At 45.3% G+C, this 16,457-nt stretch overlaps 1 protein-coding gene across 1 annotated transcript; it reads right to left on the minus strand.

Moving 5' to 3' along the window:
• Nucleotides 1-225: 225 nt before the first annotated feature.
• On the minus strand, nucleotides 226-11,770 carry LOC141025833 (uncharacterized). The gene is made up of 4 exons (XM_073501761.1): nucleotides 11,685-11,770; nucleotides 11,434-11,575; nucleotides 340-2,104; nucleotides 226-233 (listed from the first exon to the last, which is right to left on the minus strand). The coding sequence occupies exons 1-4, from the start codon at nucleotides 11,768-11,770 to the stop codon at nucleotides 226-228; spliced, it is 2,001 nt and encodes a 666-aa protein (XP_073357862.1).
• Between the last annotated feature and the right edge of the window lie 4,687 nt (nucleotides 11,771-16,457).

The following is a 16,457-nucleotide window of genomic DNA, read 5'->3' on the forward strand; positions in this document are numbered from 1 at the left end:
TCATAATTATTCATATATAGCGTTGGGGCTTCTGTCTGTTCCTTGAGCTTCTTGCCATCACTTTGCTCCTCGTGCACCTTGTGCTCATTGCTTCTTCTCTTCTCCTCTTGGTTGTCGGTACCTTGCGCGTCTTCTTCAAAGCTATCATAGAGTTGTGCAAAACATAAACGGTAATGAGATCATGTCAAGTGATAAATGTACAGTAGTATTTGACCCTTGCAAGATTTACATACCTAGCAGAACTCACAACAACAGAAGGTTGGTCACCATTTGGAGCCTCACTTGTATCACCATGATCACTATTTGGAGCCTCACTTGGATCACCATTTGGAGCCTCACTTGAATCATTATTTGGAGGATATTTTGGATCATCGTCAAAATCATGCGGCTGTTGACCATCATCATTTGGAACCTCGTCAAAATCCTCATCTGATGCAACCATCTGTTGACTATCATTTTCATCATCTGTTGAGGCAACCGGCTGCTGACCAACATTTTCATCGAAGCCTTCATCAAAACTCTCTCTGAACGCTGGATCTACTGTGTTATCACAATACTTACCGAAATGACCAGACCCACCACACCTTGTGCACTTACGCTTCCTCGCTCCAAGTCCAGCTCCTTCGCTGCGAGGTCTGATTCGACTCTTCCTTGGTCTACCTGCTGCTCTCTTCAGAACTGGAGCGCAAAGCTTGAATCCAGGGTCCACCATGTCCCATTGTTGTTTTCCCTCCATAGCAGGCAAGGCATAAGCATATGTGGCTTTGAACCTTGCAACAGAGTAGTAATCATGCACATACTGCTGTATGTTCCCTGCTGGACCTGGGAGAGAAGTGATGAAAAACAAGGCATGAATGCATGGCAACCCAGTTATCTGCCATTGCCTACAACTGCAAGTTCTAGCTTCTAAATCCACTGGATATCTCCATTCCCTCTTCTCTTTATCCAAATATGATATCTCTGCTGTGGTACCCGAGCAAAGAGTCATGTTCATTTCCAAGCCTGTTGTCTTCTGCTTCAGTTCATTCATCATGGCAGGTATGATAATGTGGCCCATGAATTTTGCCTCGGCTATTCCTGCACGATAATGAAATTTCTGCATGTATTCTATCCTTATCCTGTCAAGCAAATCCACCACATAATGACCCTTTAGTTTCCGGATCGTTGAGTTGAAAGACTCTGCTAGATTATTGTGCACACAGTCAACTTTGCTCACTTCACTGAATTGGCTTCTGGCCCATAACTTGGAGTGGTGTGTTTCCAAGTATTCTTTCACTTTGGGATTCATGTATAACTGCCTCAAGTGGTAGTTGTGCTTCTTCACACTGCAAGTCAAAGATGCTGGCCATAAATTGCCGGTATACACCTTTCCTTTGAATTTCTTCATGAAATTTGCAGCAAGGTGACGCATGCATTCCCTATGCTCTACTCCAGGGAACACATTGTCCATGGCCACTTCTAAACCTTTGCAGGCATCTGTATGAATGACCAACCCATTGGGACGTGCAATAGCCCGGCGCAGATTATGCAAAAACCAAGTCCAGCTCTCCTCAGACTCTATCTCCAGCACACCGTAGGCAACTGGAAATACAAAACTGTGTGCATCAACTGCACAAGCTGCTACTAACTGTCCTTTAAACCTCCCTGTGAGAGAAGTGGCATCAATAGCCAAATAAGGCCTGCAGCCTGCCAAAAAACCCTGGCGACAAGCCTCAAAACAGACAAAAACCCTCCTAAAGCATTCCTTGGTCTTTGTCACTCCCCTGAATGTGTACTCCACGGTGTGGTAATGAATATCTACAATACTACCTGGGCTTGTCCTCTCTACCTCACCTTTGAATGAATACAACAATTGAAAACTTTCCTGCCAGTTACCATAAATAGAATCCATAGCATGTTGTTTACCATTGAACAACCTCATGTATGGTAAATCTATCTTGAACTTATCTTTGATGTTCTTCTGCAATTCCTTTGGACCCACTTGTTGGTTTTCTTTCACCCACTTCTTCACTTCTTCTGCCACCCATCTTGACTTGGCTCTACTGATTGTATCCTTCCTAAGGGTTGATTCCTGGCATGTGTGCTTAAAAGGGTTCACTTTGACCTGAACATTAGTGCTATTCCGCATTTTAGATGCGAGCAGCCTCCATGGACAACCCTCAGTCGGACAGTGCACTCTGTAACGTACTTGATCGCTCTTGTCAACTTTGAAAGTACGTTCTACCTTGATGCAGTATATCACAAGTGCATTTCTACACTCATTCATGGATGCAAAAACTGTACCTTCTTCCATATGAGGGTTCAAATGTAGGGGAACGTAGCAGAAATTTAAAATTTTCTACGTATCACCAAGATCAATCTATGGAGTCATCTAGCAACGAGAGAGAGGGGAGTGCATCTACATACCCTTGTAGATCGCGCGCGGAAGCGTTCAAGAGAACGGGGTTGATGGAGTCGTACTCGTCGTGATCCAAATCACCGATGATCCTAGCGCCGAACCGACGGCACCTCCGCGTTCAACACACGTATGGAGCGGGGACGTCTCCTCCTTCTTGATCCAGCAAGGGGGGAGGAGAAGTTGATGGAGATCCAGCAGCACGACGGCGTGGTGGTGGAAGTAGCGGGATCCCGGCAGGGCTTCGCCAAGCGCAAGCGGGGAGGAAGAGGTGCCACGGGAGGGAGGGAGGCGCCAGGGCTTGGGGTGCTGCTCCCATGCGCCTCCCCACTATATATAGGGGTGGAGGGGGCTGGTTTCTTGCCCTCCAAGTCCATTGGGGCGTTGGCAAAGGTGAGGGAAAGAAATCCCATCATTTCCCTTCCCCACCGATTGTTATCCCCCTTTTTTAGGGATCTTGATCTTATCCCTTCGGGATATGATCTTATTCCTTCTAAGGTGGGATCTTGGTGCGCCTTGACCAGGGGTGTGGGGCCTTGCCCCCACTACCCACGTTCATGTGGGTCCCCCCATGCAGGTGGGCCCCACTTCGGAACCTTCTAGAACCTTCCCAGTACAATACCGAAAAATCCCGAACATTTTCCGGTGGCCAAAATAGGACTTCCCATATATAAATCTTTACCTCCGGACCATTCCGGAACTCCTCGTGACGTCCGGGATCTCATCCGGGACTCCGAACAACTTTCGGTTAACCGCATACTAATATCTCTACAACTCTAGCATCACCGAACCTTAAGTGTGTAGACCCTACGGGTTCGGGAGACATGCAGACATGACCGAGACGACTCTCCGGTCAATAACCAACGGCGGGATCTGGATACCCATGTTGGCTCCCACATGTTCCACGATGATCTCATCGGATGAACCATGATGTCGAGGATTCAATCAATCCCGTATACAATTCCCTTTGTCAATCGGTACGTTACTTGCCCGAGTTTCGATCGTCGGTATCCCAATACCTTGTTCAATCTCGTTACCGGCAAGTCACTTTACTCGTACTGTAACGCATGATCCCGTGGCTAACTCCTTAGTCACATTGAGCTCATTATGATGATGCATTACCGAGTGGGCCCAGAGATACCTCTCCGTCATACGGAGTGACAAATCCCAGTCTCGATTCATGCCAACCCAACAGACACTTTCGGAGATACCTGTAGTGCACCTTTATAGCCACCCAGTTACGTTGTGACGTTTGGTACACCCAAAGCATTCCTACGGTATCCGGGAGTTGCACAATCTCATGGTCTAAGGAAATGATACTTGACATTAGAAAAGCTCTAGCAAACGAACTACACGATCTTGTGCTATGCTTAGGATTGGGTCTTGTCCATCACATCATTCTCCTAATGATGTGATCCCGTTATCAATGACATCCAATGTCCATGGTCAGGAAACCATAACCATCTATTGATCAACGAGCTAGTCAACTAGAGGCTTACTAGGGACATGTTGTGGTCTATGTATTCACACATGTATTACGGTTTCCAGTTAATACAATTATAGCATGAACAACAGACAATTATCATGAACAAGGAAATACAATAATAACCATTTTATTATTGCCTCTAGGGCATATTTCCAATAGTCTCCCACTTGCACTAGAGTCAATAATGTAGTTCACATCACCATGTGATTAACACTCAAAGTTCACATCGCCATGTGACTAATACCCAAGAGTTTACTAGAGTCAATAATCTAGTTCACATCACCATGTGATTAAAACTCAATGAGTTCTAGGGTTTGATCATGTTATGCTTACGAGAGAGGTTAGTCAACGGGTCTGCAACATTCAGATCCGTGTGTGCTTTACAAATCTCTATGTCATCTTGTAGATGTAGCTACCACGCGCTACTTGGAGCTATTCCAAATAACTGCTCTACTATACGAATCCGGTTCACTACTCAGAGTCATCCGGATTAGTGTCAAAGTTTGCATCGACGTAACCCTTTACGACGAACCCCCTTTCCACCTCCATAATCGAGAAAATTCCTTAGTCCACTAGATACAAAGGATAAGTTCGACCGCTGTCATGTGATCCCTTCCTGGATCACTATTGTACCCCTTGACTAACTCATGGCAAGGCACACTTCAGGTGCGGTACACAGCATAGCATATTGTAGAGCCTACGTCTAAAGCATAGGGGACGACCTTCGTCCTTTCTCTTTCTTCTGCCGTGGTCAGGTCTTGAGTCTTACTCAATACTCACACCTTGTAACACAGCCAAGAACTCCTTCTTTGCTGATCTATTTTGAACTCCTTCAAAATCTTGTCACGGTATGTATTCATTTGAAAGTACTATTAAGCGTTTTTGATCTATCCTTATAGATCTTGATGCTCAATGTTCAAGTAGCTTAATCCAGGTTTTCCATTAAAAACACTTTTCAAATAACCCTGGATGCTTCCAGAAATTCTACATCATTTCTGATCAACAATATGTTAACAACATATACTCATCAAAAATTCTATAGTGCTCCCACTCACTTCTTTGGAAATACAAGTTTCTCATGAACTTTGTATAAACCCAAAATCTTTGATCATCACATCAAAGCATTCATTCCAACTCCGAGATGCTTACTCCAATCCTTAGAAGGATTGCTGGAGCTTTGCATACTTGTTAGCATCTTTCAGGATTGACAAAACCTTCTGGTTGTATCACATACAACCTTTCCTCAAGAAAATCGTCGAGGAAACAATGTTTTGACATCCTATCTGCAAGATTTCATAAATAATGCAGTAACTGCTAATATAATTCTAACAGACTCTTAGCATCGCTACGAGTGAGAAAGTCTCATCGCAGTCAACTCCTTGAACTTGCGGGAAAACATCTTAACGACAAGTCGAGCTTTCTTAATGGTGACACTTACCATCATTGTTTGTCTTCCCTTTAAAATCCATCTGTACCCAACAGCCTTACGACCATCAAGTAGTTCTTTCAAAGTCTATACTTTGTTTTCATACATGGATCCTCTCGGATTTTATGGCCTCGAGCCATTCGTCGGAATCCGGACCCACCATCGCTTCTCCATAGCTCGTAGGTTCATTGTTGTCTAGCAACATGACTTCCAAGACAGGATTACGTACCACTCTGAAGTAGTACGCATCCTTGTCGTCCTATGAGGTTTGGTAGTGACTTTATCTGAAGTTTCATGATCACTATCATAAGCTTCCACTTCAATTGGTGTAGGTGCCACAGGAACAACTTCATGTGCCGTGCTACACATTAGTTGAAGTGACGGTTCAATGACCTCATCAAGTCTCCACCATCCTCCCACTCAATTCTTTCGAGAGAAACTTTTCCTCGAGAAAGGACCCGTTTCTAGAAACAATCACTTTTGCTTCCAGATCTGAAATAGGAGGTATACCCAACTGTTTTGGGTATTCTATGAAGATGCATTTATCCGCTTTGGGTTCGAGCTTATCAGCCTGAAACTTTTTCACATAAGCGTCGCAGCCCCAAACTTTTAAGAAACGGCAGCTTAGGTTTCTCTAAACCATAGTTCATACGGTGTCGTCTCAACGGAATTGCGTGGTCCCCTATTTAAAGTGAATGCGGTTGTCTCTAATGCCTAACCCATAAACGATAGTTGTAATTCGATAAGAGACATCATGGTATGCACCATATCCAATAGGGTGCAGTTATGATGTTCGGACACACCATCACAATATGGTGTTCCAGGCGGTATTAGTCGTGAAACAATTTCCACAATTTCTTAATTGTGTGCCAAACTCGTAACTCAGATATTCATCTCTATGATCATATCACAGACATTTTATCCTCTTGTCACGACGATCTTCAACTTCACTCTGAAATTACTTGAACCTTTCAATAATTCAGACTTGTGTTTCATCAAGTAAATATTCTCAGCATCTACTCAAATCATCTGTGAAGTAAGAACATAACGATATCCACTGCGTGCGTCAGCACTCATTGGACTGCACACATCAAATGTATTACTTCCAACAAGTTGCTCTCTTGTTCCATCTTACTGAAAACGAGGCCTTTCAGTCATCTTGCCCATGTGGTATGATTTGCATGTCTCAAGTGATTCAAAATCAAGTGAGTCCAAATGATCCATCTCTATGGACTTTCTTCATGCATATATACTAATAGACATGGTTCGCATGTCTCAATCTTTTCAAAAATGAGTGAGTCCAAAGATCCATCAACATGGAGCTTCTTCATGCGTTTTATACCAATATGACTCAAGTGGCAGTGCCACAAGTATGTGGTACTATCATTACTATCTTATATCTTTTGGCATGAACATGTGTATCACTACGATCGAGATTCAATAAACCATTCATTTTAGGTGCAAGACCATTGAAGGTATTATTCAAATAGACAGAGTAACCATTATTCTCCTTTAATGAATAACCGTATTGCGATAAACATAATCCAATCATGTCTATGCTCAACGCAAACACCAAATAATTATTATTCAGGTTTAACCCCAATCTCGATGGTAGAGGGAGCATGCGATGCTTGATCACATCAACCTTGGAAACACTTCCAACACATATCGTCATCTCACCTTTAGCTAGTCTTCGTTTATTCCGCAGCTTTTATTTCGAGTTACTAACACTTAGCAACCGAACCGGTATCTAATACCCTGGTGCTACTAGGAGTACTAGTAAAGTACACATTAATATAATGTATATCCAATATACTTCTGTCGACCTTGCCAGCCTTCTCATCTACGAAGTATCTAGGGTAGTTCTGCTTCAGTGACCGTTCCCCTCATTTCAGAAGCACTTAGTCTCGGGTTTGGGTTCAACCTTGGGTTTCTTCACTAGAGCAGCAACTGATTTGCCGTTTCATGAAGTATCCCTTCTTGCCCTTGCCCTTCTAGAAACTAGTGGTTTTACTAACCATCAACAATTGATGCTCCTTCTTGATTTCTACTTTCGCGGTGTCAAACATCGCGAGTTGCTCAAGGATCATCATGTCTATCCCTGATATGTTATAGTTCATCATGAAGCTCTAATAGCTTGGTGGCAGTGACTATGGAGAACCATCACTATCTCATCTGGAAGATTAACTCCCACTCGATTCAAGTGATTGTAGTACTCAGACAATCTGAGCACATGCTCAACGACTGAGATTTTCTCCCTTAGTTTGCAGGCTTAAGAAACTTGTCAGAGGTCTCATACCTCTTGACGTGGGCATTAGTCTGAAATCCCAATTTCAGTCTTTGGAACATCTCATATGTTCTGCGACGTTTCAAAACCGTCTTTGGTGCCACAATTTTAAACCGTTAGCATCACACACTGAACTATCACGTAGTCATCAAAACGTGTATGTCAGATGTTTCGTAACATCTACAGACGACGCTCGAGGTTCAGCACACCGAGCGGTGCATTAAGGACATAAGCCTTCTGTGCAGCAATGAGGACAATCCTCAGTTTACGGACCCAGTACGCATAATTTCTACTATCAACTTTCAACTAAATTTTCTCTAGGAACATATCTTAGTAGAACTAAAGCGTAAGCTACGACATTATTTGCAAAGACCTTTTGACTATGTTCATGATAATTAAGTTCATCTGATTATTTAATGAACTCCCACTTAGATAGACATCCCTCTAGTCATCTAAGTGATACATGATCCGAATCGACTAGGCCGTGTCCGATCATCACGTGAGACGGACTAGTCATCATCGGTGAACATCTCCATGTTGATCGTATCTACTATACGACTCATGTTCGACCTTTCGGTCTCTTGTGTTCCGAGGACATGTCTGTACATGCTAGGCTCGTAAAGTCAACCTAAGTGTTTTGCTTGTGTTCCGAGGCCATGTCTGTACATGCTAGGCTCGTCAACACCCGTTGTATGCGAACGTTAGAATCTATCACACCCGATCATCACGTGGTGCTTCGAAACAACGAACCTTCGCAACGGTGCACAGTTAGGGGGAACACATCTCTTGAAATTTTAGTGAGGGATCATCTTATTTATGCTACCGTCGTTCTAAGCAAATAAGATGTAAACATGACAAACATCACATGCAAATCATAAAGTGACATGATATGGCCAATATCATCTTGCGCCTTTTGATCTCCATCTTCGAGGCACGGCATGATCACCTTCGTCACCGGCATGACACCATGATCTCCATCATCATGATCTCCATCATCGTGTCTTCATGAAGTTGTCTCACCAACTATTACTTCTACTACTATGGCTAACGGTTAGCAATAAAGTAAAGTAATTACATGGCGTTTTTCATTGACACGCAGGTCATACAATAAATTAAGACAACTCCTATGGCTCCTGCCGGTTGTCATACTCATCGACATGCAAGTCGTGATTCCTATTACAAGAACATGATCAATCTCATACATCACATATATCATTCATCGCATCCTATTGGCCATATCACGTCACATAGCATACCCTGCAAAAACAAGTTAGACGTCCTCTAATTGTTGTTGCATGTTTTACGTGGCTGCTATGGGTTTCTAGCAAGAACGTTTCTTACCTACGCAAAAGCCACAACGGTGATATGCCAATTGCTATTTACCCTTCATAAGGACCCTTTTCATTGAATCCGATCCGACTAAAGTGGGAGAGACAGACACCCGCTAGCCACCTTATGCATCAAGTGCATGTCAGTCGGTGGAACCTGTCTCACGTAAGAGTACGTGTAAGGTCGGTCCGGGCCGATTCATCCCACAATGCCGCCGAATCAAGATAAGACTAGTAACGATAAGCAAATTGAACAAATCTTCGCCCACAACTACTTTGTGTTCTACTCGTGAAAAAATTCTACGCATAAACCTGGCTCATGATGCCACTGTAGGGGAACGTAGCAGAAATTTAAAATTTTCTACGTATCACCAAGATCAATCTATGGAGTCATCTAGCAACGAGAGAGAGGGGAGTGCATCTACATACCCTTGTAGATCGCGCGCGAAAGCGTTCAAGAGAACGGGGTTGATGGAGTCGTACTCGTCGTGATCCAAATCACCGATGATCCTAGCGCCGAACGGACGGCACCTCCGCGTTCAACACACGTACGGAGCGGGGACGTCTCCTCCTTCTTGATCCAGCAAGGGGGGAGGAGAAGTTGATGGAGATCCAGCAGCACGACGGCGTGGTGGTGGAAGTAGCGGGATCCCGGCAGGGCTTCGCCAAGCGCAAGCGGGGAGGAAGAGGTGTCACGGGAGGGAGGGAGGCGCCAGGGCTTGGGGTGCTGCTCCCATGCGCCTCCCCACTATATAAAGGGGTGGAGGGGGCTGGTTTCTTGCCCTCCAAGTCCATTGGGGTGTTGGCAAAGGTGGGGGAAAGAAATCCCATCATTTCCCTTCCCCACCGATTGTTATCCCCCTTTTTTAGGGATCTTGATCTTATCCCTTCGGAATATGATCTTATTCCTTCTAAGGTGGGATCTTGGTGCGCCTTTACCAGGGGTGTGGGGCCTTGCCCCCACTACCCACGTTCATGTGGGTCCCCCCATGCAGGTGGGCCCCACTTCGGAACCTTCTAGAACCTTCCCAGTACAATACCGAAAAATCCCGAACATTTTCCGGTGGCCAAAATAGGACTTCCCATATATAAATCTTTACCTCCGGACCATTCCGGAACTCCTCGTGACGTCCGGGATCTCATCCGGGACTCCGAACAACTTTCGGTTAACCGCATACTAATATCTCTACAACTCTAGCGTCACCGAACCTTAAGTGTGTAGACCCTACGGGTTCGGGAGACATGCAGACATGACCGAGACGACTCTCCGGTCAATAACCAATAGCGGGATCTGGGTAGCCATGTTGGCTCCCACATGTTCCACGATGATCTCATCGGTTGAACCACGATGTCGAGGATTCAATCAATCCCGTATACAATTCCCTTTGTCAATCGGTACGTTACTTGCCCGAGATTCGATCGTCGGTATCCCAATACCTTGTTCAATCTCGTTACCGGCAAGTCACTTTACTCGTACCGTAACGCATGATCCCGTGGCTAACTCCTTAGTCACATTGAGCTCATTATGATGATGCATTACCGAGTGGGCCCAGAGATACCTCTCCCTCATACGGAGTGACAAATCCCAGTCTCGATTCGTGCCAACCCAACAGACACTTTCGGAGATACCTGTAGTGCACCTTTATAGCCACCCAGTTACGTTGTGACGTTTGGTACACCCAAAGCATTCCTACGGTATCCGGGAGTTGCACAATCTCATGGTCTAAGGAAATGATACTTGACATTAGAAAAGCTCTAGCAAACGAACTACACGATCTTGTGCTATGCTTAGGATTGGGTCTTGTCCATCACATCATTCTCCTAATGATGTGATCCCGTTATCAATGACATCCAATGTCCATGGTCAGGAAACCATAACCATCTATTGATCAACGAGCTAGTCAACTAGAGGCTTACTAGGGACATGTTGTGGTCTATGTATTCACACATGTATTACGGTTTCCAGTTAATACAATTATAGCATGAACAACAGACAATTATCATGAACAAGGACATACAATAATAACCATTTTATTATTGCGTCTAGGGCATATTTCCAACATCAAAGGGTCCCATTCAACAGCTGCAAGGTCTTCGTCCTCACCCACCGCGTCATCATCCACACGGACTGCATTGTGAGCTCATCTTGGTTTTCAGTCCGAGGTGCCCGTCGTAAATTCCGAATAACATCAGAATATAGCTTCTCTTCATCAACCCCAGAATTGTAGTCATCAGGCTCCACTTCAAGGGGGACCCTACTGCTGTTGCCCACACTTGTCGAGCCACCACGTTGCCGTGCACCAACTGAACTATTCTGGCTAGAGATGCCATTACGACGACTTGGTTCTCCCCGAGATGTTGCACCCGTCATCCTAGGTCCAAATGCCTGCTCAAGCACATCAACTTGGCTAGCTCTTCATCATTAGTAACCGTCACCCAATTCTTTTCCCCATCATAGTATTTGTATACCACTTCATCAAGCAAACCCCAAGGATATTGGCTACAAATTACCTCCCCAAATTGTCTGAAACTCCAATTACTAGCCATTGGCAACCGATAATCAAAACCTCCTTGGTATTTCTTCTTATCCTTTGCATCGAACATGTACCGGTCCCTTCTAATGTGCACCATGAAAGCAAACCGCAACTCCATCCTAAACGGTGAAAAACAGAGACGCAATCAGCACACTAATTGGGCAAACCTACTCGAATCGAGTGTTCAAATGCATAACTAAGCTCAATCTAACAAGAGGGGAGACTTACCCCTCGGGAACCCAGTCGTCGACGCGGAGGATCTCCGGCCCGATCCCTGCCTCGCCAAATACTCTGGGGTCGCCGCTGCTCGCCATTTCGCCCTAGGGTTCTTCCTCCTAGTTCAAATAGCTCCGGCAGCCCCCCACCTTTAAGCGCTCCGGCCGGGCGCACGGAAGGAGGCCGTGCCGCGGGTCGAGCAGGTGGCGGGCGCCCCACCCGTGGCGTCGCACGAAGGTGGCGGGCGTCGCAGGTAGCCATGGAGTGTAGGCGCAGGACGGTAGCGGCGGAGCAGGCCGTGCAGCTGGTGGCGGGGCAGGTGCTTGCCGCGGCGCAGGTGGCGGCGGCGGCGGCGCAGGACAGCCGGCCGGCGGATGGGCAGAGTGAGCTAGAATGATTTGGGGATTTAGTTGCACGGGCCTACATGTCAGCTCCGGACCCACGTCCACGCGGTCCCACGTGTAAGCTTCGGACCCACAACCACTAACGTCGGCGGACGGAATGGACTCAAATATGGTCGTTTGGCCTCGTCATAGTTGCTGTGCATGGACTAGGGGCAAAACTGAGCACATGGACACCACTGAGGGCAAAAGGATAATTAACCCATATTCATATGGGGGTTGCCAAAAACTTGTGGGATGCGCTCAAAGTCAAATTCGGCGCAACTGATGCCGGCAGTGAGCGGTATGCCATGGAGCAGTTTCATGATTACAGGATGGTCGATAACCATTCTGTATTGGACCAGGCTCATGAGATACAGTGCATTGCTAAGTGTGAGTTACCGGACAAGTTTGTCGTGGGTTGCATTATTGCAAAACTCCCTCCTAGTTGGAGGAACTTTGCTACTTCTCTCAAGCACTTGAGATGTGAATTCTTTGTTGAGGATGTCATCGGTCATCTCAGTGTTGAGCAGAACTCAAGAGCAAAGGACTCACACGTGAAAGGGGCAGAGGGTTCTTCTAGCGCCAATGTGGTGCAGAAGAACTTCCACAAGTTCAAGGGAAAGAACTCTGTCCGGCAGAATACTACCTTTAAGAAGAAGGGTAAGAAGAAAGACAAAAAGAAAGATGGCTGCTTTACTTGTGGTTCAGATGAACATTGGGCAAACAAGTGCCCAAACAAGTACAAGAAGCCAGCACAGGACTCCAAGTCTGTGAATGTCACTCTGAGCAACAATGATGCGGCATCTGAGTATGGTAATCTGTTTACCATACTTTCAGTTTGTCAGTCCACCGATTGGTGGGTTGACACTGGGGCCAATATTCATGTGTGTGCTGATGTGTCTTTGTTTTCTTCTTATCAGGTCACACGAGATTGTTCCGTCCTGATGGGGAATGGCTCGCATGCTTCTGTTGGTGTTGGCACGGTAGATTAGAAGTTTACTTCGGGAAAGATCGTGCAACTGAAGAACGTGCAACATGTCACCGCCATAAAGAAGAATCTCATTAGTGGCTCCCTTCTATGTAAAGAAGGGTTTAAGTTAGTATTTGAGTCTAACAAAGTAGTCGTATCTCGGTATGGACTGTTTGTTGGAAAAGGATATGATTTTGGTGGTTTGTTCCGCCTTTCCCTGGAGGATTTCTGTAATAAAGTCGTGAACCAAATTCATTCTAATGTGAACGAATCTGAGGTTTGGCATGCACGTCTTTGTCACATAAATTTTGGTTGTATGACGCGGCTAGCTAAGATGGACTTAATCTCGAGTTTCACTTTAGCCAAAGGCTCTAAGTGCCATGCGTGTGTGCAAGCAAAGCAACCTCGTAAGCCTCACAAGCTTGCGAAGGAGAGACACCTGGCACCATTAGAGCTCATACATTCAGATCTTTGTGAGATGAATGGTGTGTTGAATAAAGGTGGATGATTGATGATTCCACTAGATTCTGCTATGTGTATTTGTTAAATACTAAGGATGAGGCTCTACACTACTTTAAAGTCTATAAGGCTGAAGTTGAGAACCAACTTCAGAAGAAAATAAAACGAGTCCGATCTGATCGTGGTGGAGAGTACTTTTCTAATGAGTTTGATTTATTCTGTGCGGAACATGGTATTATTCATGAGAGGACGCCTCCCTACTCACCGCAGTCAAACGGGGTTGCCGAACGGAAAAACCGTACTCTAACTGATTTGGTTAACGCCATGTTAGATACATCGGGTTTATCCAAGGCATGGTGGGGGGAGGCTGTATTGACATCATGTCATGTCCTGTGTAAAGTCCCCACAAAGGATAATGAGACTACTCCCTATGAGCAATGGGAAAAGAAAAGAACTACACTCTCTTACTTGCGCACTTGGGGCTGTTTGGCGAAAGTCAACGTGCCGATAATCAAAAAGCGCAAGTTAGGACCAAATACCGTGGACTGTGTTTTTCTTGGCTATGCCAAGCATAGCGTTGGCTATAGATTTCTGGTGGTGAAATCTGAGGTACCTGACCAGAAGGTCGGTACAATTATAGTGTCTAGGAATGCTACATTCTTTGAGGATATTTCCCCCATGAGAGATATGCAAAGCATTTCTAGACTGGAATCTGATGCGACTCCTGAACCTGCCATTCTGATGGAATATTATGAACATAAAAGTAACAAGAGTTCCACGAAGGATGACGAAGAAGCTCCTGTTAGGAGCAAGAGACAAAGGACTGCAAAGTCTTTTGGTGATGATTTCCTCGTGTACCTCGTGGATGATGATACTCCCAGTTCCATTTCAGAAGCTTATGCATCTCCGGATGCTGACTACTGGAAGGATGCAGTCCGTAGCGAGATGGATTCCATCTTGGCTAACGGGACATGGAAATCACTGATCGTCCTTATGGTTGTCAACCATTGGGATGTAAGTGGGTGTTCAAGAAGAAGCTTAGGCCCGATGGTACTGTTGAGAAGTACAAGGCTAGGCTTGTGGCCAAGGGTTATACCCAAAAGGAAGAAGATGATTTCTTCGACACTTACTCACCTGTGGCTAGGCTGACAACCATTCGAGTGTTACTCGCTTTGGCTGCCTTGCATGGTCTTCTCGTTCATCAGATGGACGTTAAGACGACTTTCCTTAACGGAGAGCTAGACGAGGAAATTTACATGCAACAGCCGGATGGATTTGTAGTAAATGGTCAGGAAAGAAAGGTGTGCAAGCTAGTGAAATATTTGTATGGCCTGAAACAAGCGCCTAAGCAATGACATCAGAAGTTCAACACTACTCTGACATCTGCTGGCTTTGTTGTGAACGAAGCTGACAGATGTGTATACTATCGCTATGGTGGGGGCGAAGGAGTTATACTGTGTTTGTATGTCGATGACATACTGATATTTGGGACCCACCTCAAAGTCATTGAGGAGGTCAAGGCTTTTCTATCTCATAACTTTGAGATGAAAGACCTGGGCGTGGCTGATGTTATCTTGAACATCAAGCTACTGAGAAATTCTGAGGGTGGAATTACACTTTTGCAATCCCACTAGTTGAGAAGATTTTGAGCCGTTTTGGATATTCGGACTGCAAACCTTCTGCAACACCATATGATCCTAGCGTGCGGATTCGAAAGTTCGAAGGCACGGCTATATATCAATTGAGATATTCTCAAGTGGTTGGTTCACTGATGTACCTAGCATGTGCTACTCGTCCTGACATCTCATTTGCTGTGTGCAAACTGAGCCGGTTTGTTTCCAATCCGGGAGATGTGCATTGGCATGCTGTTGAGCGAGTGATGCGTTACTTGCAAGATACTGCGAACTATGGAATTCACTATACTGGGTACCCGACGGTACTTGAGGGATATAGTGATTCGAATTGGATATCTGATGCTGATGAGATGAAAGCCACAAGTGGACATGTCTTCGCACTTGGTGGTGGTGTTGTTTCCTAGAAGTCTTGCAAGCAGACGATTTTAACCAGATCAACCATGGAAGCAGAACTCACAGCATTAGACACATCATGCTCGAAGCAGAATGGCTCCGAGAGCTTTTGATGGACTTGCCGGTGGTTGATAAACCAGTGCCAGCTGTCCTTATGAACTGTGACAATCAAACGGTGATTGCCAAGGCTAAGAGTTCAAAGGACAACATGAAATCCACAAAGCACATAAGAAGAAGATTGAAATCTGTCAGAAAATCAAGAAACTCCGGAGTGATAGCGTTGGATTATATCCAGACGGCTAAGAATCTGGCAGACCCTTTTACGAAAGGGCTATCACGGATAGTGATAGAGAATGCATCGAGGGGGATGGGTATGAGACCCACGTAAGTTGCCATGGGGGTAACCCAACCTATGTGATCGGAGATCCCGTGAATTAGGACCTGGGAAAACAATCCAGCGGTCAACTGAGGAGAGTATCCTTAATAAACCCACTCCGTTGGAGATGCAGTAATACTCTCAATTCTGTAAGGCAGGCTGACTTTTGTCTTAATGTGGTTCCAAAGCTTGTGTAAGCAAGATGCTAACCTACAGAGCATTCTTTGGAGGAAAACACCTATGTGAGCCCGACTGCTGGTCACAGTCTATGAGATTGGGTAATCTCTAGTAAGCTCATGAGAAGGTACGGAGTATGACTAATAAGCTCCACCCGTGGGGTTTAGCCTTCGGCAGCCACGTATCAGCTGACAATAGGTGAAACTTCTGCACGCCAAACTGACAATTCAAGGCATAGTCCATTGTTCAGTTGTGAAGAAGTCTAATCCTGTTGCTCTAGGTGGAAGTTCAACTTAACAGTCTCCACTGAAATTTCTGATATATCAAACATTGTTTGGAATAGTTGACAAACTTATGTGCCTCGAGATCTGGTGGGGGATTGTTGAATCATAG

The sequence above is a fragment of the Aegilops tauschii genome, chromosome 6 (genome assembly GCF_002575655.3).
Source record: "Aegilops tauschii subsp. strangulata cultivar AL8/78 chromosome 6, Aet v6.0, whole genome shotgun sequence".
NCBI lineage: Eukaryota > Viridiplantae > Streptophyta > Magnoliopsida > Poales > Poaceae > Aegilops > Aegilops tauschii.